The following is a 23424-nucleotide window of genomic DNA, read 5'->3' on the forward strand; positions in this document are numbered from 1 at the left end:
TATCTATCTTTGTTACCATTGGAGTTATGTTATAGCAAACATTCCAGTTGCTTTCTCTATGCTCAAAAAGTTTGAAGTGCTCTCTGTGAAGTCTGATGATGCCAATTCAATCAGGATCTCATTCAACAAACAAATTCAAGTGGCTAATTAGTTTTTAAAAGTGATCCTTTCATTTAGAAGTAACATTAAGTCTCTTATTCCAATTTTCTACTTATTCCTTAAACTATAAGGAATTCTATTTTCTTGAGTTCAATCTTACCCTGCAGCTGGTTGTTTTTTCCCCTCTTTTTACATGATGCAGTTCTTCAAAAAATCTCTAAGAGAAAGGTCTTTCTCTTTTAGCTTGTCTGAAGCCAAATTGACAAATACTGTAATCACTTCAGAACATTTTTCATGTCCTCTGTGTGGTCTGTAATAATAAAATTATCTCTCTGCTTTAGGGGACCAGGCAGCTCTTCTGCTCTTGTCTTTTAACTAGTCCTCCATCATTGATTTAGCCTTCCCTTTACAAGAATCACTCTTCAGTGGTGCTCAGTGAGGGATGACCTTGTCAGACCAAACCCATGCATTTTCTATATAAAATACCTAGAACGCCAAGAGCTCCGTATCCATTTCGATACAAAGTACAGCAGCTTCTCCAGTACATATTTATTTCCTTAAATTAATACAATACATCATACATACTTTTACTATTGAGATAGAAAGCCAGAAACTAAGGATTCACATATAGTTGGTTCACTTCATGAGCTGTGGCTTTAAATAGGAACTCGATGTTCTAAGTGAAATAAATACGCATCACATTATTTGCAAAATCTGTTAGGAGTACAAAATGTTAGCTCTGTTACATCTTGTTCAGCTAAGCAGACATGACATTTTCAAAACTGTTAATAATTATTAAAACTTCTAGGAATAATAAATACGGTACTTATATTACTTCTTAACTGTACACTCAAAACAGCAGAGTCCAGCAGCACCATATGAAGAGAGAAATCAAAGAATAGGTAGTAGACAAACACAGAGTTGTAAAAAGGTGGGTACAGTAGCATTACTTGGTCTTTCCAGCAACTTGTTTTACAGGAAACAGCACAGGATAAACATTAATTATGGTATTACCATAAAGTATTTTGAGCTTCTGAACACAGAGCACCTGTCTTGCTGTCACAAACTGAGGGCTGTCTGGCAGCCAGGAAAACTCAGTTTCACAAGGAGATGGCTGAGTCCCTGTGGCCAGACTGAAAACACCTTGTTCCAAGGTCACATACAACTTTGCTTCCCTAGTAAATATGTTGTCTATCTTCACCCTTAAACTTTATAAGCCCAGATTTTGGCTTTTCCTCCACCTACTCTGCACTCCAGTGTGTCTTGCAGAACTCTCCCAGAAAAACCTCTAACTTAACAAACCACATGCCTTCTTCTTTTGCCCAGACTCATTATGGTAGGGCAAATTTTTCTTTCCTCAGCCTGACTTCTGGAAGCATCTCAGCTGTGCAAGTTTGTAGCTACTCTTATTTGCTGTAATGCCCTCTGAAAGGATGAGAAAAGGATGCATCAACAATGCAGGGAAATGGTATAGATGTGCTTTTGTATAGAGGTGGTGGAGACTGGGCTTTAGTTTCTTGTGTCCCCATAAACTGAAAACCCAAGTAACACTGAATAATAGTAAGATAAATACTTTTTTTCCACAACATAGCTAGAAGACGATAGATAAACTCACATTAGGAATGAGAAAAAGAAGAAAATATATCCCCCAATGTCCAGGACACAGGCAATGTCTCTATTGGACTTCTGAGCCTCTACACAAGGCAAAATAAGGAAGCTAATCCCTTGAAAATTACTAATGGGAAATAGCTTCATTATGACAGCAAATTTCTATAAAGCATTTTCAAAGCTATTAAAAAGCAAAGGCTGTTACTGTCTGTTCCCTAAGCGGTGCCAATGTAAATAGTGTGAAAATAACTAATGTTTGAAAAGCAAGGTGCTTCACAATGAAGGCTGTTATTTAGTTTTTAATTTGTCCCTTGAGGCCTCTCTGGAACAAGTGTCTTAGACCCATTTGCATTATGTTCTACAGTAGGGAGGACTTTCATCCCCTAATCACTTCGTTTGGGTCACTTAGCACTGTCTTCTTACCTCAGTAACAATTTTGTTTGTAATTTCTCTTACTGATTATTTGCAGTTTTAAATGAGGTTTTTTCTTACTATTCTAACATGAATTAGACTTGTGTGTTTCAGAATTAGCTTAGTGTGACTATGTGACTGGGCAAAATCTCAAAGTCTCATTGTGAAGAAATATTCTGCTTTCTAGAAAAATGTGATGAGAAGGGGTTCATGTTATGAATGACTTGCAAATAGTATTGCCATTCTTGGACTTTTTTCCTGCTGTGTGTATCTGTCAGGTGCTTCTGCTCCAGTGAGAACTGGAACTGTCCAAGTGGGTAAATTTACTGCATTGAGTGTGGCTGAAGGAGTTTGGATTAACCATTTAGACAACGCAGAATTGTCTGCAGTGATTTCCTTTCCTAAGGACGCATCTGGCACATTGTCTTACAAGGTCAGAAAGGAAACTGTGGACTGCGTGCTTCCAGTAGACATAGTTTTTGCAGTTGCAGAATGACATAATCACAGAAGCATTTAGGTAAGGAAAGACCTCTAAAATCATTAAGTCCAACCTTTGACCAATCACCACCTGGTCAGCTAGACTAAATGCCACATCCAGTCATTTCTTGAATGCCTCCAGGGATGTTGTCTGGCTTGTTGCCCTTCTCTGGTCTCCCTCCAGCACCTCAATGTCTTTCTTGGAGTGAGGGGCCCAGAACTGAACACAGGGTTTGAGGTGTGGCCTCACCAGTGCCCAGTACAGGGGGACAATCCCTGCCCTGCTCCTGCTGGCCACACCATTGCTGCTACAGCCCAGGATGCCATTGCCCTTCTTGGCCACCTGGGCACTGCTGGCTCCTGTTCAGTCACTGTCACCAGCACCCCCAGGCCCTTTTCCTGTGGGCAGCTTTCCAGCCACTCTGCCCCAGCCTGTGGCCCTGCCTGGGGTTGTTGTGAGCCAAGGGCAGGGCCCAGCCCTGGGCCTTGTTGAACCTCCCACCATTGGCCCCAGCCCATGATCCAGCCTGTGCAGATCCCTCTGCAGAGCCTTCCTGCCCTCCAGCAGATCAACACTCCCACCCAGCTTAGTGTCACCTGCAAAATGACTGAGTGAAGGGGCTCTCCATCCCCTCATCCAGAGGATTAGTCAAGATATTAAACAGGGCTGGGCCCAGTTCTGACCCCTGAGGAGCACCATTGGTGACTGCTGCTAACTGCAGTTAACTCCATTCATCACCACTCTGTGGGCCAGCCATGCAGACAGGTTTGTACCCACGAGAAGAGGTCACCTGCCCAAGCCATGCGCTGCCAGCTTTTCCAGGAGAATACCATGGGAAGTAGTATCAAAGGCTTTGCTGAAACCCAGGTAGAATACAGCCTTTGATATTAGTGGATGGGAGCGGAATTCTGCTGAAAATGTCTCCTTTGCTCTATTTGTCCGGACTGCAATTTATACGTAATACTTTGTTTCTTTCTTGGTAAGGATTGTCTTGCTGACCTATGGCACTCTCCAATAAACACACAAGACTTTGCAATGGAAAAGCTGTGTACTTTCCTACTTTGCTCACCACAGGAGTGAAGGATTTGCTAAATTCCAGCCACCTGCATGATCATCTTTCTAGAAATTGCAGAGATTCCTGATTCCTTGCTTATTCTTCTTATCCTGGGAACTAATATATCTGGAAAGGTGGAGTGGACTGATCTTGAACCATGCACAGCAGGAAACTACACCACCAAGAGGGAGATAATTTCTAAGAATTAGTGACTCCCAGCTCTTGGCTGTATACCCCTCAAATGGGAGCTTTTGTCTGGCAGGGACAAGCTAGGGTCAAGAAGTTAACTGAAGGAATTTCTTCCATCTCTGAGGGACCATCTACTAGACCATGCTGAATTTCTACCTGATCATTTCCCCTATAGTCTAAGAAAGAATACAGTTTCACTCGTTATTCTAAAAATTTTCTAGTTGCTTTGCTTGACCAATGTCTTCCTTGAAAGAAAAATGGCTTCTTTTGCAGTAGGCATTGTCTTACAGCTAAAGCAAGGAAGAAGAATGTTTATGATGGAACAGTTCATCCCTGAAGAAACATGACTATGTACCTCTAAAATACACACCTCACTTTCAAAGCCTTGTTAAATTCTAGGATTAAAGTGACCTATCTTCCAGTCCAACTTGGCATAACATTTTTATTTTTAAAAATACGCACATCAGACATAAAGTTAATTTGGAACAATCACCTGGATGTGACTCTTTCTTTCATCAACAATTTTTTCTGCATGAATTTCTGCATGTGTTATGCCATATTTGAGCCTTAAAAAAGGAAAACACTGCCTAAAGCCTTGGACCACACAAATCCAGTTTTATATGAGGAATAAGGACTTTGTCCTGTGAATGCTGATTAACCAGTAGGTGTGAGGATCATTAATTTGCCAGGTGTGTGTTTTCTTACAGGGCAGAGAGCTGCAGCTGCATGACTTGTCTTAGCAAGCTATAAGTAGATGACTACAGTTAATTATAACTTGCTATATAGACGGCATGATTGGAATATATTTCAAATCAAGAACTTGGCAGGTAAGTGAAGAAAGTAGTAATATTTGAAAGCGATGTACCATATATATAGATTTCAACCTTTTGGGCTCGGATGTCTGAAGGACATAGGACAAATTTTATGATTAATTTAATTTTTATTTCCATGTGAGCCATAGGATGGCGCAGGGCTGCTTTTTGTCTTTCTTGAAGATGCAGGAACTTATATGCTGTTCAGAGTATTCATGCAATTAAAAGTTTAATGGTATGTGTTTTTTACATGTTTGCTATAAACTTATAATAATATGGGAATCAGAGGATGAAAAGCTGAGTTTGACTCCGTGAAAACAGCATGAGTGAAATTTGTCTGAAAGGCCTGCAGCTTACAGCTCAAGTTTAATAAGAGAAGATTTCTGACCCCAATAAGAGGAAAGTTTTCCTCTGCGAGGTACTGCTTTTTCTGTAAGGGTGATTTTTACCTTCTGAAACAAAAACTGATGAGATCTGTGCTTTTAAAAATTATCCTTACTAGTCATGATAAACTGAAGAGATCAATGGCAAAGCTGCATAATTTTTCCAATTAAATGATTCACACTGTGTTGTGTGTAACTATGGCAAGACTGTGAATGCCGCATGCTGATGCTGCCCAGTAAATGTATTGGTCTAAGCAGGCAGTAGAAAAAAAAGTGACCACACAATCTATGCTATTCCACTTCAAGAATTTCTGAATATTCCCATACTGGCTGAAACACAGCAAAGCACTAACATTCCTTGTGCCAGAGGACTAGCTTTTGTAATAAATTCCAGTCCTTCCAAAGCCTTACAGAACTGTCCTTTATTGCCTCCCAAGACATTAGTATTTCTTATTAATTTTGTCCCCATTTCTCATTGTAAGCAGCTGAACTAAGAGTCACTTCAGTAAATCAGAGTATTTGGACTGTGTTAGTTCTGAATGTTGACAGTGTTTTCATGCATGTCATATTTAATAGTACTCTGGTTTATAATGTGAAATACTTTGTATTTTCAGGTATTTTTGAGGCATATGGTTAGAAGTGTTCATATATATTTAGTCAGATAATAAATCAGATGCTAAAGTATGTTGCTTTCTGCTAAGTAGAAAATTGCATGTAAGTATCTATCCCCATATAATAGGAAGTAAACTTCTGTACCCAACCCATTGTCTGTTATACATTAAATGGATAAATATAAACCTGTTATTTTTTCAATATCTATTGCATTTCTTGGTGACCTCGAGCTGCTTTATTCTTGTAATATATGTGCTTTACCCTAATTTTTTTTTAATAATTTGGCTTATTAATTTCTAAATACTACTACAGACTTCCAGGCTTTAGTAGCTTACAATTCATCTTAAAATCTTTCTGGTTACCATTTTCCAGCTGTTTCAAAATGTCCATTTTAAATGCCTATAAGCATCGTTTGTTTTTCCATTTTTCTTTCCAGCAATTCTTTCAAACTCTTGTTCCTGTGCTTGAAATACAAGTAATCAGAGAGAGAGTGACCAAGTCTGGCCTTTTCAAAGGACCTAAAGCTGAGATGTTCTTTGTTGTTTGCAAGCTCTCCCTCTCCACGTCTCTCCTCTTTGTCTGCATTCCCTATCCTCTTCCCCAGTCCTCCCTCACTTAACACCTCTTCCTTCTCATTGCAGTAGGACTCTCTGAAGTCCTTGATCACGTACTCAGGCTTGCCAGAGAGATCTTGAGCCATGTACAGCTTGTTGTCATCGTGATGGTAGGTGGCAGGGCTGTACCTCTCTGCCTCGTAGCAGTTGTCTTCCTCTTCCTCCTGGCACGAGCTTCCCTTGGCACTTTCACCATCAGAATGAAATGAGATTCCCTTCCCTTGGCTTTTCTGGGAAAGATCAAATGGCTCTTCCTGTTCCAAGCTTCTCAAGACATTTGTCTGGGACAAAGCAATCCTTCCTCTTCCAAAACCTTGTAGTGGTTTGAGGGGAGGAGAAAAGGAAAAAATTATATATAGGCAATTTTACTAGTTGATACATGGCTTAAAAACAAAATCTGAGGTGTCTTTGTATTTCATATTTTACTTTTGTCTTCCATCCAGCTATCTCCAAGTACTTCACTTGTTATATCTCATGGCACCTCCTTCGAGAGCAAAAAGGAGTGCTATTTTATACACTTCACAACCAGATTAGGACACAAAAAACAATGTTTTATACAGCCAGACCCTGGATGATGTAGCTGGGAAGGAAAGTGAAATGATCTGGCCTTTTGTAAAGCAAATTTAGCCAATCAACCTCCTCACTTCCTCCTTCCTATTCTTTTTTTAAAAGAAAATTTGGATCTAAAGCATCACAGTCCATAATCCAAGTCCCAGGTTTTGTATCTTGTTTTTCAGAGGAGTGGATGAGACTAAAAACATGGTCGTGTGTTTGTTCTATGGACACTGTGGTTCGAAGTTAAGACTTCAAAAATGAAAAGACAACAGTCTCAGCAGTCTATGAGTCTCCTTAATTTTTCCCCTTTCATCCACTTGAGTTCAGTTGATTGAGAAATCTACTCAGTTATCCAATCAACTTCAGTTGATTGAGAACCAATCAACTGAAAATCTCTATGCACTAGATAGTGCTTCAGCTTGAGGAAATCATTATAAAGAAATGATGATTTTGAGCAGTGTATATAAGTGTGCATCTAATCCTGGATCTGGTTTGTTTTAGTATTTGTCAGTGTCCTCCCTTTAGCTGGAAATAGAGATTATCCAAGAGGCATCTGTGGACATCACTGAGACATGTTTAAAAGAATTCAGATACTGCAGGCATAGGCCAGCTTCATTAAAGACTAGTGACAACGCAAGGTGAAGATTTCATCCGATAGCAAATACCTATGGAAGTCAGTATTTTACTTGCTTTTGTTTTCTTTGCTTTTTTATTTCCCCCTCAGCAATTAAATCCAGTTTCTGAAGGATAAGTGCAGTCTCACTGGATAGCAGATGTTATTTTGCAACAAGGTGTATTTGTTAAAAAGATTCATAAACAGGTATCAGGCCTCACAAATTTTCTCGTATCTGATAAGCCTCAAGGGCTGCAGAATCTCTGTACAATGAAAAGCTCTTAGGCAACCTCCAACTACAAGCAATTGTCTAATTAGCATGATGCTGTAGGAGATTTACAGAAAAAAACCACTTTTTTCATTAGCCATTAGGATCATCATGAATTTCACACCGAATGTCATTAGAGTAAGTGTTTTACACATGTGCTAAGCTGCCCTAAAACTTGAATGTGAGGAACACCAAGAAATCGTGCCCACTAAAGAATTATTTATCTGTGAAATCTTAAAAAAACATATCATGGGTACCCAAGCCCTCAAAAAATTCTCCACAATTCCCCCACTTCTTTAGATAGCATTGATCTGTGTACATGAGGATGACTTCAGGAAGCATATGTGGTGGGTGGCAGACAGGAAAAGTTTTGCAGGATGCCCTCAGTAGTTAAAAATTCTTATGCTGTGAGATTTATACTTTGAGAAGTATCTCCTCCTGTTCATGTGCTTCTTTGTAAATGGAATCTTGAGCCTATGGCCTTCATCTGACAGCAGCTATGCCAATACAGTACAGAATGACCACAGCTCCTGGATGTGGACCCGTCGAAGATTCCACCCCTGTTCCAGACTGGAATCCAATAAGCAGTGAGAAAGGACCGCAAGTGTGCCAGATTTTCTTTTTCTGTCAATTTAGGATTAATTTATGATTTATTTTGGACATATGTCACTGATATGTAACGCTATTAATACTGTAATAACACTAGTAATACAGCTAATAACAGCTTCACAGGCTTATGGGATTCTACCTCTTGCAATAGCATTGGATCTATGTCACAGGTTTGTGGATTTGTAGTACGAAGTCCATTTGTGTTTTACTGATATGCATATTCAGATCTCACAGAGAATGCTCTTGCTGAAAATTATTACCTTGAGAGTGGAATCCTCTTTCCATGACCCCATGTTTGACTTTCATGTGCCTGGTTAGGTTCCCCTTCAAGGTGAATTTGCTGGGACAGTAGAGGCACTTGAATGGCTTACTATCTGAGTGCAAGTGCATGTGTCCCATTAAATTGTGCATTCTGTTAAACTCCTTTCCACACAGCTGTAAAAATGGTAAAAAAAAAAAAAAAATATTAGTTTGAAGCAGTATTTTCAAGGACAACATTTTTGAAGGAAATAGGACCTACGCTTTTCAACTTAAACCCTGGCAGGTTTTGGCTGCAATAAGCTTTTCAAAGCTCCAGGCAAAAATCCTACACGCAAAAATATATGGTTGAGTGTCTAAGGCGTTCTGAATTGCTGAGATTTTTTAATATTGGTCATCAGCGTAAATAGCCAGGGATTCTCTAAAACCAGTCAATGTTGTTGTGAGGAGGGGAAAGATTTGATGAAGTAATCTGGAAGGCTCTTAATTTGAATGAGATTCAAAGAACAAGTTTTTGCCCTGGTGAACCGTTCCATTTGTAGTTTATACATCTATCCTTTAATCAAGAACAATGCCAAGCAGAAATGGAATTATAAAATAAAACAAATTACGGGTTTCTGTGAAACAGTCAAGCAAAATATTACTTCTCTTTAAATGGAAATGAAATGGCTGCACATTTTGCTTAAAGTTAGAAAAAGCAATTCCTTGTTTTTCTCTGTTTCTTGCTCACCCCTTTTTTCCCTGCTTCTTTCATCATTTGTTTATCAACTCCTGTGTTTCACTGTCTCTGGTGAATAAGCTGCAATTTAAACAGTCATGAGGCTGCAGGAATGACTCAGCTTTCCCTGAAGTATGTTCCTGCCAGCTCAAGCCATTGATCGTAGTTTTCTCTTTGATGGAACAATAAGGGTGGGTTTTATTCATTTTTGTTTATTTAGATGGGTCCTTTTGTAGTCTGGACTCTTATGTATTCTCAAGACATGAGAGTTTGACATCACTATTACAGGCATCCAGACTTACTTGTCTTCTGGTCTTTCCTCATCAGGATTTATAATTTTATTCACTTTCAAGTGGCTATTTCCATCCTCTGCAAACTTCTGTGTTCTCTTTCTACATTTTTTTTCCTGACCTGTCTTACCACTGAATTTTTTTTTTTTGATTATTCCTATTACTAAATTAACCAGAGTCACCACTACTGAGTAACTGAAACTTTTATCTAGCAGGGTAACCATCTGGCAGACAATTACTAAATAGAAATTACTAAGACTCCACCAGATTTTTTTTTTTTTTGTATAATCTGAATTACAATTTTATTTATTTGGGTATTACAGAAGAACTGATACAGAACTTATAGATGCAAATTCAGAAAGTCATCACCTGGAATATCTGGATGAAATGTAGATAGGGAAAGGATCCTTGGAGAAACAGGTATAGTATGCTTTCTGTTTGAAGCCCTTTCTTGAGGAAAAATTGAATCAGTTCATAAATACAAAAGTTACCAGGTGTACTGTTTTAAAATAAAAACTAGGGCTGAGTTAGTGCTGCAAAAAGAAAGACTCTGAAACCATTCACTTACTTTTCAAAAATTATTTGTTTCAGCTGCTTATGTACCCTTTTGTGGTTTTCTGTGTGTGAGCTTACTAAAATGAAAACTCTAGCAAATAAATTTGTCAGCAAAGTGTTAGACAAGACAGTCGGTGGAAAAAGAAGAATAGCCACTGAAAGTGAATAATTAATTTTTAAAAGTAAGTTAGTTGTTTCCGAGGGTCATCCATACACTGAGGAAAGAATACTGTCTTCTTCACGTTCAAAGAAATTTAATACACAGGACTATTTACACTCAGAGAAATGATGGAACCAAAAAATAGTTCAGAAAGTGCTGGGAGGAAGCAGACTCTTGTCTACTGCTGAGTGTTACTAATGAGCACAGAAAACTTGCAAGGACTAATAGCAGTAACAGCAGCTGAATGTATCTCGATAGCTGCTGGAACCTCCTATAACATGTCGAGATTACTCTTGCTACAACAATGTCAACAATAATATCTCTCTGACACCTCTTTGCTGAAGGCTTCTGGTTATCTGCTTGTGTTGTGGCTGACATATGTTATCACCAGAACTTGCTTTCCTATAGCTAGGTCTTCTCTGCCTGAACTACTAATCAAGGAAAATCATGTTGAATAGATGAGTGGCTTCAGTACTGCATGCAAACCCTTATCTTTACAAGGTCTTGAGTATTAAAATCGATTTAGGAGGAGCATTTAGTCGCTTTTTGTCAAGACAATATTTGTTTCTCTTTCTTTATACTGAAAAGACATGGACTTGGTAAAGGATAATTCTTTTCAGCGTAAAAGTTCTGTGTCTCTGACAGGTTTTCCACTTCCCAGAGTCAGGCATATCTTAAAGATGTGTAATGTGTTCTTGTCCTGAAATCTCCTCAGGGGACATTAGGAAATGGTACTAGAGTGCACAGGTGTGGCTGGAAAATCAAAGAAATGCAGAGAGGAAAATTGTTTTTCAGAATGATGGGTCTCTGTGGCATAATCTCTGTTTTACTGCTCATTTCAAAAAGGCACAAGACACCTTTCAGATGAATATCTATGATCCAGATGCAAAAAGGTGGAGGTTTCTCACTTATATGCTGGAACACTGCAACTCAAATCTAGCTGGAGTGCACAGCTAATGCTCAATGAAGAGCCTGAGTCTGCAGATCAAACTAGAAAATCTTACAAGATTTTCTTTCTCTCTGACATGACAGCCTTGTGAGCACTGATGAGCAGGGTGTGAAATGTGACCCTGAGACAGTTGCATGGGAGGAGTTCCAGCAGAACCCACGACACTGCACCATAGCACTCAAGGAGATGAGAATGCAAAAGAAGTTCTTTATGCAAAAGAACTTGTGATATCAGGAACAACATGGTTTACTTGTAGACTTTCTGTTAGGCTGTCTACTTTAGAAAAAATAAAATTAAGGTCTTGAAGAGAGTACCTCAGCTGCAAGTCTGTTGAACAGATTTTGTTGCACTGGCTGGTGAAATGGACTTTGGTATAGTTTGCTAGAAAAGTCTGCATTGGTTCAACCCTAGATTTTGTCCTCCTAAGCCAGCACTTGAAGTAACATCCTTCTAGATGATTCACCTGTTTCTACTCAAAGTACTTCTGTCTCACATTTTCTTTGATTCAGACTCCTATTTAAAACACATATTTTTAGATGGGGGGAAAAAAGTGGTTTTCAAAACACCCACTGCAGATAATTTTCTTGGCTGAAGAAAAATCCATTACATCCTTTATTGGAGGTCTGAAACATTGATTGCTTCAGCACTAAAAACAACAGTAAATTTTATGGAGCCTTTCTCTACAAATACAAATTAATACTGCTGCACCAGCTGGTGGAATACCTTCACAACTCTTCAGGTGTTCTTTCTTAAACAGAAATAAACATGACAATGTGGGCTCAGGCCTTTAAATGCTACAGACAAGTTCACTCCTTGGGGGAAAATCAAACAGAGATCCAGGCTGCAGCTGGGTGAGGAAACAGAAGGGACAACTATTTGCTACTCCCTCACTTCTGATAGTATGTGCTTAGCTGTGATTAGACACATAGGAAAGCTCGTGTTTTCTTTTGCTGTGAGAAAAAGGTAAAGAAAACCATTGCATGTGGTGAAGTATAAAGGCTACTGCTGTGCTCTCTTTCCCTTGCATTCTTCTTCTTCTTTTTTCTTTTTTTTTTTTTTTCTTCAGAAGAAGGGTGTTCCTTTCCTCAAAGAAAGAAGGAGAGGGAGAATGACTGTAAACTGTCCAAAAGGACCGTGAGAAAACAGGAAGCTTTGAAAAGTACAAGAGAAAGCAAGATGAAATCTATTTGCAGGCAGTTCCCCGGGGACATGTGAGCCATTGTTAAGCAGGCTGTTCATACAGCTATATCCTTCCTTCTGCTGAGGAGGAGCTTGGTGCCAAAAGGCTGCTATCTGGTCATTGCCTTAACCCTGCAAGTACCAGCCAGGAATATTTGCTTTCAAGTGTCTTTGAGGGCTCTGTCAGAGAGGTAATGTCAGGATGTTCCTAATGCAAAAAAGCAATTCCTGATTCTGCCTCTGCTTATTGTTGCAATCTTCGCTATCAGGGGGCTCTGATGTTAATTCATTCCCTCTCAGCCATCTGAGAAACAGATCCACTGTGCTCACTTGTTTCTTTCCTCATCGGAACACTGGGTGGGGACAGAAAAGTAAAAAAATAAGAAAAACAGGTGTTCCTGTAGAGCTTTTGTTACTGTCTGGAAAACATACTGGTGATACTCCATTTCCCAGTTCCAACTGTTGCCCTCTCCAAGTTTCAATAGTCTGTCATCATCAAACACTGAGCTGAACTCAACCTTCCAGCTAATCTGCACGTACCCAAAAAAGTCATGTGGATCCAAACACTGCACCCACAAAATCTGATCCAAAATTGAGTTTCTTCGCTGAAGTTTGAGGAGTCAGAGGAGGATTTCATTGAAATGGGAACAACAAGGCAGGTTTGCAGATGTTCTCAAAGAATGAAAACCTCCACCAGACCTGACAAGTTACACTCTAAGAATTTCAGTAAAATTTTTTTTTGAATCAACACAGAACAATGTAAGCACTACTATACAAAATACTATTGTCATAATTTATGTCATAAGACATAAATTAAAACAAAACACTGAAGTTGGAAGAATTCATTGCTAGTTTTTCAAGGCAAATTTTTTGAAGTTAACAAAGCAAAGTGATGAAGCCAGAAAGCTTCATTTTGACATTTTCTTACTAAAACTAGCACTGAATATCATATATTCCTATGACATTTTGAAATTCTATGGTTTTTTTGAAGACAAAATAATTCCATTTAAAATTTTTCATCCATCTCTGCTTTTTTAATGAAATGTTCCTTTTAAGAAAATATTCAATATCATAAAGATGCAGGATTAAAGAGTTCTAGAAATGGTTTCCAAATCAGTCTTCAGTTACTTATGCATAAGCTGGGTAATACACTCCATTCTGTATTTACAGTCATCTTAGAACAAATTAAAGTGGGGAAAAAAATCTACTGCCTTTGACTTCCCAACGTATGATTCCAGTAATGAATCAGATAGGCAGACGTAGCATCCAATACTGAATAAGAATATAGATATGAATAATTCCTAAGGAATATATTAGAAGTAAACAGGGTCAATAAAGTCTTAAAGGTTTATGGGAAGGGAGGAGAAGAGAGGATGGAAAGGCAATGTCAGCCTCCAGTGCTGGGGGAAAGCAGCAAATTGGAATTTGCACAGGATTGTAGAAAGGCCAGGTGGTCTCAGAGGCTCTTTTGTTAACATATTGATATCCTACCCTGAATTTCAGTCTTGTAATCACACTTGGCCCGTTCAAAACCCTTCTGTGCTTTTATTTTGCTGTGGATTTTTCTGACTCCTTTCTTGAACTGTTGCATAGCATTACTGTGTGAAATTGTGGCTGCTGCTTTTCCATGATCCTCTGCAGGGTGTGTGACTTAATTTCTGCTTTTTGTCAGTGTTTCAAGCTATCAAGCACTTAAATTTCTGTTTGGATGGTCATACTAAGCAAATGTCAGATGTGTTTATTGTCTGTGGCACTTAAACAATCACAAGGCAAAAAAACCCAAAACTATGTGAGGAGGAATGATATTGAAGGGAAAGGGAGTAAACTACAGGTATTTACCTCCATTATTTTGTGTTACATATGCAGAACCTGGATAAAGAAAGAAAATCAGACTGGTTTATGCTAATTTTTGAATGCAACTGCTGTGTGTGTCAGCAAGTTTTGTTTTTCTAATTCTACCATATCATAAGATGAAAATACCAGAGAAATATATTGTAGGTTAATGCCTCTGCCACCAAAGGCACTTACTTTGCATTTAAAGGGTTTGACATCAGAGTGAACAATCATGTGGGCCTTGAGAGTCTGCTTTTGCACAAAGCTCTTGAAGCACAAATGACATTGATAGGCTCTGATATTGGTGTGGATCAGGACGTGTCTCTTCATGTTGGCCAGCAGGGTAAACTCCCGGCCGCAGATTCCACATTTGTGCTCTTTCACACCCTGAAAGAAAAGAAAACATTCTGTAGGTGGAAAATTTTCTAGGTAATTTAATCATCAGTACAGCAACTTATGAATTATTCATTCTGCATTAGCAAAGTCGATAATAAATTATTTCACTTTTAACATTTTTCAAGGTACTTATGTATTTTCTCCTGACAAATTCTTACAAGCTTCTGGGAAGCAGAGAAGTAAAACAAAATGTAAGCTTAATGAAATAATGAAGTCTGTTTACAAATCAATCAGACATAATCAGTGTCAGAGCTTCCCTCTTCTGCTCTTCTGCTTAAGTAAAGTAATTGATCAAACATATACAATTACCGACCTAGAATAAAAGCCCACAAGTTAAAAGACTGAAGTAGTGCCTGCCTTTAATAATTGAATGTGACAGGATTATGGAAAAGGCACAGCCCTATTTTGAAGAAAGTTATGCAAAATAAGCAAAGTAACTGAGAGTAGTCAAGCAGGATCACCAAATAAGTTTATACATCTTGCATTTATTGCAGAGAGAAAAATGTGTTTATTCTTAGTGGTATTTTTATGTAACTGTTGTGGAATGATTTCATTTTATATGAGGTTTATGGAACGTTTCTATCACTTTTTATGCTCTCCACTCAATTTACTACTTCATAATTCAATATTCTTGACCATCCGTGTGCTCTGTCAGCTTCTCAAACACTGATTTAGACACTAGGAAAATCAAAGAATTTGCTACTAAACAGCTTAAGATTTTAACTTGCTGAAGGTAATAAGGATTTACTAGTGAGGGGCTGAGAGAAATTACTCCTTTCACAGTCCTTCTTTAAAAAAGATGTGAAATGACTGTCAGTGGTTTTCACAGTTAATAACAAAGCTAAAACCGAACATCACCAGCAGTTTCAAGTGTCCGCTCATCTGATACTAGTTGCTTTTACTTGCTAAGTACTGTAAATTATATTCACAGATGAATCCACCTGCGGCTGGGCAAAGAAGCAGAAGCTCTCTAAGGGCTCAGAGGCATTTCATTCCCTGTGACAAAAAAACCCTACTAAGTCTTCAGTTAGTGGAATCTTGCATGGTAAATCCAAAGACCAGGGAATCTCCAGAAAGAACAGAAATTATAAGCATGAAGGAGAAAAGAAAAAGCAAATGTGGAAGTAGTAGTTGTCTGATTTTCAAAGAATATGTGACTATAAGACCCAAGTGCTGTTGTTTTCTGTATTTTTAGTGTTTTTAAGGTAAAAGCCTTAAAAAACTCAAATGTCATGGGAAAAAAATGCAAATCTGGAAGCAAACTTTTTTTAAAGTGAAAGGTTTTGAGTTGCTTTATTATTTTTGCAAAAGTGACTAGTGAGTTTCAGAACTTCTTGGATAGAACAATTACATTGTTCCTATTTTTGAAAGCAATCCTTTCGGAAATGTTCCAAAGCTTTCTCCTACCCTGAGCTGACCCTGCTGTCAGCACTGTCAGCAGTGGCAAGACTGACACTTGATATGAATTGGCTGTGATTATGATCTTGCTTGTTCATTTCTACTAACTGGCGTTCTGGATATGCACAAATGGGAATTTTTCTTAGGGTTATTTTGCTTTTTAAATGTCTCACTACAATGATTCTTCAAAATCTGATGAGTAATAACATACTTCTTTTTTTTTTTTTTTTTTCTACAGTCCACTGCAAAACCCACGTACTTCCTAATTAAGAGAACAAAGTATCAGAACTGGCCTTTAGAAAAAAAAAATCTATTAAAGTCTTGGGATCGGGGGGTGGTTATACACCTCTGCATAATTTTACTGAAGGCCATCCTGAAAAAAAACCCCAAGAAACAGAGAGATGTGAATCCAGTTTGGGAAAGTGATATGGGGGTTTAATTGAATTCCTGCTTATAACAAAGTAGGGTTTTGCATGTGCTTTCTTAAGGCTGACAAAGTCATCTGGCTGATTGAACTGCCACCAATGCTGGGGTTTCTGCATAAGCCTCTGCAGCTGGCAAGAGGAACATTTTTGAGGAGGTACCTATATTTATCTTTTAATAGCCTAGATAATCACCGTACTAACTTCAGATGCAAGGTGACAGCTGGCTTACCTTGTGAGTCAGGGAGTGTTGCTTCAGGTGGTGGGGCTGCACAAACTCCATGCCACACTCAGTGCAGATGTAGGGGCGGATGTCTTTGTGCTTCATCATGTGGTTTTGCAGCTGACTTGGATACTGGAACGTCTTATCACACTCGGTGCAGTTGTACTGTATAGGGCCACGGTGGGTGGTCAGGTGTCTCTTCAGCTGGGCCAGAGTTGGAAAGTCCAGACCACACTCCACACAAATGTTTTCCCGTCCACTCTCGTGCTTAGACTCATGTGCTTTCAGCTCACTGGGGTAGGCAAAACCCCTGCCACAGATCCTGCAGTTGTAAGGTTTGATGTCACTGTGCTGCATCATGTGCCTCTTAAGGTGACTGGTTTGAGTGAAAGCCTTGTGGCACACCTGACACTTGTGTGGCCGAGTGCCCTGGTGTGTCAGCATGTGCGTGTGCAAGTGGCTCAGCTGCTTGAAAAGCTTGCCACACCGGGTGCAAGCATGTGGCTTAATGCCACTGTGACCCAAGATGTGGGTGACCAAATTGTACTTGGATGTATAGGACTTCTCACACATGGGACACTGCCAGCGTTTCTGTTCACCCCCCACATCAACGTAGTAGCTGTCATCTATCTGGAGGTTGACATCTACCCTTTCTACTTTCTGTTTGCTTTCACCACTTTCTCTTACTTCAGCCCTCCTGAAGGGTGGTTCTGGAGGTCTTTTCATTTGAAAAGGGTTCCTGAAATGAAGGTTTGGTGGTACAATGAAAGGAAACATTAAGCCAGGATGGACTTTAGGATAGTAAGGGTAAGGAGCCTGCATGAATGCTGGGCTACTGGGCCATGCCATGTTAGGCTTCACTGGTTCTTGCTTAATGGGCTTGGCTCCAAAATGCTCCAGAGTTCTGTAGAATTGAAAACCAAAGTTGCAGAGGTCAATCATCTGGGAACTATACTTGGGCTGAGCTGGCTGTTGGAACACCAAGGGGAGACTCGAAGAGCCTATGTCATTGTGATCTTCAGGTCTGTCTGGTGATGATGAGGAATCCTCAAGGGTGATGGGAGGAGGCACTTTCGTTGGCATGCTCTTGCGTTTACGAGACCCTCCTTCCAAGGACCCCTGTAACGTTTCCATATTTTCAAGAGGAGGAGGACCATAGCGGAAATGTGAGAGGTGTGTTCTGAATTCTTCATCAAATTGTGTTGTTCTGTGTGGCTTTGTAGCGGGGTTGAGTGGGTGCAGGCAGCGGGAGAAGGGAGAGGCTTGGGTATTGTCCACATTAAAACTTGTTTCTTCGTCCTTCATCATAGTCAATTTTCTTCTCTGTGGCCCAAATTCCTTAAAATAAGCAAAAGAAACCCTAAATCTGCTTATTTCTTCCTATTCTTCCAGATTTAACATTCTATTGACCATTTTATTGTTTTGAAGGTTGTTGGGTTTTTTTTAATACATACAACTAAGGATTTCTTAGGTCTATATGAGACAAAGACCTTTTGAAGCAGAATTAACTTTGTAAGTGAAAAGAAAAAAGCTTTGGTCTTCCTGCAGCAGATTTGACCCGCACAACATTTTTTTTACAACATAAACATTCTGTACTGTGACACACTATTTCACAGATGAATCAGTATGGCAATGTTTCTGCCTAATTTAATTCAGTCAATCTGTTTGTGGGCAAAATTCTGTCCTTGGCTGTGCATGAGCAGGCTCTAGAAATTGGCGGTGCATCTAAAGGATATGGCAATACAAACAATAATATGCACATTTATTATGGTTGTGACATGAAAAGCCAAAGCCAAAAAATGTTAAACTTCTTTGTATCATTAACATGTGCTGCTGTGAGAGAAAACAATGGCCAAGTGATCTAAGGACACTGTGTACCATCAGGTTTTGCGCCATGTTTCCTGGCTGCTCGCACTTTGTATTGTAATAAGAAGGCGGAGATTAATTTATTTTCTTTGTTTTAATCACAGAGATATTTGCCTGGCAGATCTGGGGGAGGAAAGACATTTGACAAGTCTCCAAATTACATTCAGTTTAATAGGCTTTATCTGAGATTTTTTGTTTGTTTGTTTGTTTGTTTCTGAACAGGTGGGCAAAACCACCACTATAAAACTAAATATAGAACTGATGTCAACGAAAGCCCTGGAACTCTAGAGTAACTGACACCTAAAAATGCTCTGAGCATATATGATGATACAGTGTGATGAGGCAGACTAATAATTTTCTTGTGGCAAAATTTTATGTTCCATTGATCATACAGGGAACTTCATTTGGATGTGTGGTTTATCTAAAACACTGGTTATAGATTTTGGTTCATCTTAAATAAGGCTTCTACCTTTTCCCTTGTCTTTATAGAGTTACAGAATCAGAAAACTTTCCTTAGAAAAGATTTTTAAGATCATCAAGTTCAACCATAAACTGCCAAAACCACCACTAAAACATGTCCCTGAGTACCACTTCGACATGTCTTTTAAATACCTCCAAGGATGGTGACTCAATCACTTCTGTGGGCAGCCTGGTTCAATTCTTGACCACCTTTTCTGTGAAGAGGTTTTTTTCCCCGGAACAAATTGAGGCCATTTCCTCCTGCCTATCACCTGTTACCTGGGAGAAGAGGCAAATACCCACCTGGTTACAACTTTCTTTCAGGCAGTTGTAGAGAGTGATTGTCTTACCCTGAAGCTCCTTTTCTCCAGGCTAAACAACCCCAGCTCCCTCAGACACTCATTACAAGTCTTGTGCCCCAGTTCTGTTGCCCTTCTCTGGTCTCCCTCCAGCACCTCAATGTCTTTCTTGGAGTGAGGGGCCCAGAACTGAACACAGGGTTTGAGATGTGCCCTCACCAGTGCCCAGCACAGGGGGACAATCCCTGCCCTGCTCCTGCTGGCCACACCATTGCTGCTACAGCCCAGGATGCCATTGCCCTTCTTGGCCACCTGGGCACTGCTGGCTCCTGTTCAGTCACTGTCACCAGCACCCCCAGGCCCTTTTCCTGTGGGCAGCTTTCCAGCCACTCTGCCCCAGCCTGTGGCCCTGCCTGGGGTTGTTGTGAGCCAAGGGCAGGGCCCAGCCCTGGGCCTTGTTGAACCTCCCACCATTGGCCCCAGCCCATGATCCAGCCTGTGCAGATCCCTCTGCAGAGCCTTCCTGCCCTCCAGCAGATCGACACTCCCACCCAGCTTGGTGTCACCTGCAAAATGACTGAGTGAAGGGGCTCTCCATCCCGTCATCCAGATGATTAGTCAAGATATTAAACAGGGCTGGGCCCAGTTCTGACCCCTGAGGAGCACCACTGGTGATTGGCTGCCAGTTGGATGTAACTCCATTCACCACCACTCTCTGGGCCAGGGCATCCTGACATTCTTTTTTACATGGGAAACAGTGCACACATGAAGCCATGAGCTGTCTGTTTCTCCAGGAGAGCTCTGTGGGAAATGGTGTAAGAAGCTTTGCTGAAGTCCAGGAAGACAGAATACACTGCTTTACCCTCTTCCACTAAGCGAGTCATAGAAGCAGTTCTTGTTGTGGGAGTAGGACTTGCCTGTCATGAACCCATACTGGCTGAGGCTGATTCCCTGCTGAGTTGTTCTGTATGTTCTGTGTGATGGCACTCAGGATGAGCTGCTCCACAGCCCTCCTTCCAACCCTTCTTGTAGGTGGGAGTCGTATTTGCCAACTTCCAGTGAGCTGGGGCATCCAGGAGTGCTGGTAAATAATGGAAAGTAGCTCAGTGAGCTCTTTCACCAGCTGCTCTGATACCCTTGGGTGGATCCCATCAGTCACACAGACTTGTGCAGGTCTAAGTGTTGTATCAGGTTGCTGGCTATTCCCCTTTGGATTATGGGGGCTTCATTTGATTCCCTGCCCCTGTCTTCCAGCTCAGAGGCCTGAGCACCCTGAGTACAGCTGGTCTGACTATGCAAGACTGGACCAAAGAAGGCACAAAGTACCTCAGCCTTTTCTTCACCATTTGATGCAAAGTTTCACCCCACATCCAACAAAGAATGAAGATTCTCCTTAGCCCACTTTTTGATGTGAATATATACATAAATGAAACTTCCTCTGGGGTTTTTTTTTGTTGTTGTTGTTGTTGTTTTTGTTTTGGTTTTTTTTTTTTTTTTTTTTTTTTTTTTTTTTTTTTTTTTTTGTGGCAGTGGCTGGATTAAGTTCCAGTTGGGTTTTAGCCTCTCAGAGTTTTCTCTCTGATAAGTTTGCTGCATTCTTGTGGCCCTCCTGAGGGATGCACTTACATGAATGTGTCTGTGTGCATGTATCCAGCCAACCAGGCAAAGGTTAGGTTGGAAAACTAGACACATTTTCCCTCAATCAAATGTGACATGTTGGTTCTATTTATACCATCATTCTTGGAAATGCTGGGTGGAGAGCATGAAGGTGAATGGAGCACTAAATACACTCCTATTTCTATTTCAGGAAGCTCCATGCTGGATAAGCCTTCTTCTAAAGATAGATGAAAGCACATCTCTGTGACCTAGTTAGGCCATAGGCAAGAGAAGGCATCTTAACTTTCTGCAAACAGATTGTTTCCTTCTAATAGTATAGACTGAGTAATTATCTTTGACATAAAAGTGTGAAGCTAAAGGCTCAGGAACAAAACCCTAAGACAGAAAGTTCAGACAAAAGGATCAAACAACTCCCAAAGAAGAAGGACTAACTGAAGGAAAAATTGAAGGATATCTAAACTTATGTTGCAAAACCCACATTGGACAAAAAGAAAAGATAAAATAATTGCTTGCAACTTGGACAAGTACCTCATAATTATACCATGATATTACTTTCAGTCACTAGTACACTGACTGGAAATAGTGCACATATATATACACAATATCAATTCAAGTAATCATGGAATATCTTGATTTGGGAGGAACCCATAAGGATCATCCAAATCCAACTCCTGACCCTGCACAGGACACCCTCAAGCATTACTCCATGTACCTGACAGTGTTGTCCAAATGCTTCTTGAACTCTGTCAGACTTGGTGCTGTTACTACTTCCCTCAGCAGCCTCTTCCAGTGCCCAACATCTGAGTGAAACACCTTTTCTTGATATTCTAACCAAACATCCCCTGACTGTATCAGGCTATTTCCTCAATTCCTGTCACTGGTCACCACAGTGCAGGGATTTGTACCTTCCCTGCCTCTTCCCCTCACAAGGAAGTTGTGGACTGCAACGAGGTCTCCCTTCAGTCTCTTTTTCTCCAGGCTGAACAGGACAAATGACCTCAGCTGCTCCTCATAGGGCTTCCCCTCAAGGCCCTTCACAATCTTCATTTATATTCTTCATATAATGCGGTACCCAAAACTGCACACTATCTCTTTGTGCATCCATCCATATATATGTAATATGTGTGTGCATGTTCCATCAGAGAGAATTTTTACTGGGTATTCATCCAAGTGCCTCCTTGTCACGCTAGCTCCCTGGTCAAAATAAGGAACAGTTAGGTCTTGAAAAGTCTTTGAGTAAAAAGGTTTGGCTTAAAGAGGGGGAAGGGGAAGAGATTCCCCTGAATATTGAAAAATTCTCAACTTCTTTCCAAAAGAGATGAAATTGCTTTTAAAAATCCTTTTTAGCAAAGTAAACTCACACAATTTGAACATAATGCTTATAGATCAAAATCTTCCCTATAAAGCATGTGCCTCAAATATCTTTCAACTTTGTATCTCATTTTTCCCCAGCAATAAGGGTATAAAATTCTTTTGAAAGCCCACAGCAATTGAGGACTCAGCTACATTATTTACAGCTTTTGTTGGATTATTGAAATGCTGCCAAAAGTACCCAGAAATGACAGTAAGTTGTTTCCAATTGTTTACTTGTTTCTTGCTGCTTGTTACTCCCTTCTTCCACACACAGTTTTGTGCAAAGTTTCACTCTTTCTGGAACACAGAATTGTAGAACTCCTTTAAATGACTAGAAAGAAACATTTTTCTTGCGCTACTAACCTGTGACTGCTTTCACTGAGCATATGGGCTTATTCCACTGGCCACAGCTACAGGCATCACAGGACCAATCCTACAAGGGAAAGTGTTTATAGTCAGCAACCAGCACAATCAGAGACATGCTGTATAATCCAACACAAATGGACTTAAAGGAAAGGGGAAGTCTAAATACGGATCACCTGTCTGGTTTTTCTTCCCCTGAAATCACCATGATATATACATTAATTATTTCTTCTTTCATTCTGGTGTCAAAGCCTTGCTAATTTGAATGGAGGCATGATAACAACTGTGTCCAGAAAGTAATTCCACAAAAACATGAGTTCTGAGGAAACCGTAAAAGAGACAACAGGTTTGACCTCAATGCAAAATTTACTTTGGGAACAGTTCCTTGCTCTTTAAATAACTTCAGCTGAGAACTTTAAAGTTTTTTATACAGGTCCAGGTATTCTTTTTCTACCAGGCTCTGGAGTACCAGCCATCATTTTTATACTCAACAACAAATAATTCAGGGAGATAGTTTGAATTTAAATTTTTGGCATTATTTTAATATTTATTCTTATTCAAATAATTTTATATTAAAATATCACCTGGGGACCCTTTGTGTTTCCTATAAGGACTTCAAAACTTCTTTCTTTCTGCAGATATTATTATTTAATATGTAGTGCTATGTAGTGTGATTCTAAACATTGGATGGTCATTGAAAATTCTAGCTTTTCTGAGTAATCTATAGGCCACTAGGTTTTCAAAACTTGGTCTGGAAACTCACTGAGACAGAGATTTCCAT

General features: G+C 39.8%; 1 protein-coding gene and 1 long non-coding RNA gene across 3 annotated transcripts; one reads left to right on the forward strand and one right to left on the reverse strand.

Moving 5' to 3' along the window:
- Nucleotides 1–633: 633 nt before the first annotated feature.
- ZNF366 (zinc finger protein 366) lies at nucleotides 634–22704 on the reverse strand. Of its 2 annotated transcripts, none has more exons than XM_066180725.1 (5): nucleotides 22644–22704; nucleotides 16696–18024; nucleotides 14443–14634; nucleotides 8566–8740; nucleotides 634–6573 (listed from the first exon to the last, which is right to left on the reverse strand). In XM_066180725.1, the coding sequence occupies exons 2-5, from the start codon at nucleotides 17992–17994 to the stop codon at nucleotides 6038–6040; spliced, it is 2202 nt and encodes a 733-aa protein (XP_066036822.1). In that variant the 5' UTR covers nucleotides 17995–18024; nucleotides 22644–22704; the 3' UTR covers nucleotides 634–6037. The 2 variants fall into 2 exon arrangements, with proteins under 2 accessions (XP_066036822.1, XP_066036821.1); XM_066180724.1 differs by lacking the exon at nucleotides 22644–22704 and adding an exon at nucleotides 19165–21163.
- Nucleotides 4630–21202, forward strand: LOC136288027 (uncharacterized). Its single transcript, XR_010720470.1, has 4 exons — nucleotides 4630–4666; nucleotides 16530–16621; nucleotides 17709–17859; nucleotides 21118–21202. It is a non-coding gene; the product is annotated as an uncharacterized lncRNA (long non-coding RNA).
- Nucleotides 22705–23424: the final 720 nt, after the last annotated feature.

This window comes from Chamaea fasciata, unplaced genomic scaffold (genome assembly GCF_029207755.1).
Source record: "Chamaea fasciata isolate MVZ Bird 193981 ecotype frontalis unplaced genomic scaffold, bChaFas1.0.hap1 SCAF_4, whole genome shotgun sequence".
Classification (NCBI taxonomy): domain Eukaryota; kingdom Metazoa; phylum Chordata; class Aves; order Passeriformes; family Sylviidae; genus Chamaea; species Chamaea fasciata.

What these genes read in the sequence shown, in the direction of transcription:
- ZNF366 (XM_066180725.1), bottom strand. Translation starts at nt 17,994, where the DNA reads ATGATGAAGGACGAAGAAACAAGTTTTAATGTGGACAATACCCAAGCC. An exon ending in AACACTCCCTGACTCACAAG is followed by an intron (nt 14,635 to 16,695) that starts GTAAGCCAGCTG and finishes CTTTTCTTTCAG; the next exon opens with GGTGTGAAAGAGCACAAATG. An exon ending in TCAAACCCTTTAAATGCAAA is followed by an intron (nt 8,741 to 14,442) that starts GTAAGTGCCTTT and finishes CCATTTTTACAG; the next exon opens with CTGTGTGGAAAGGAGTTTAA.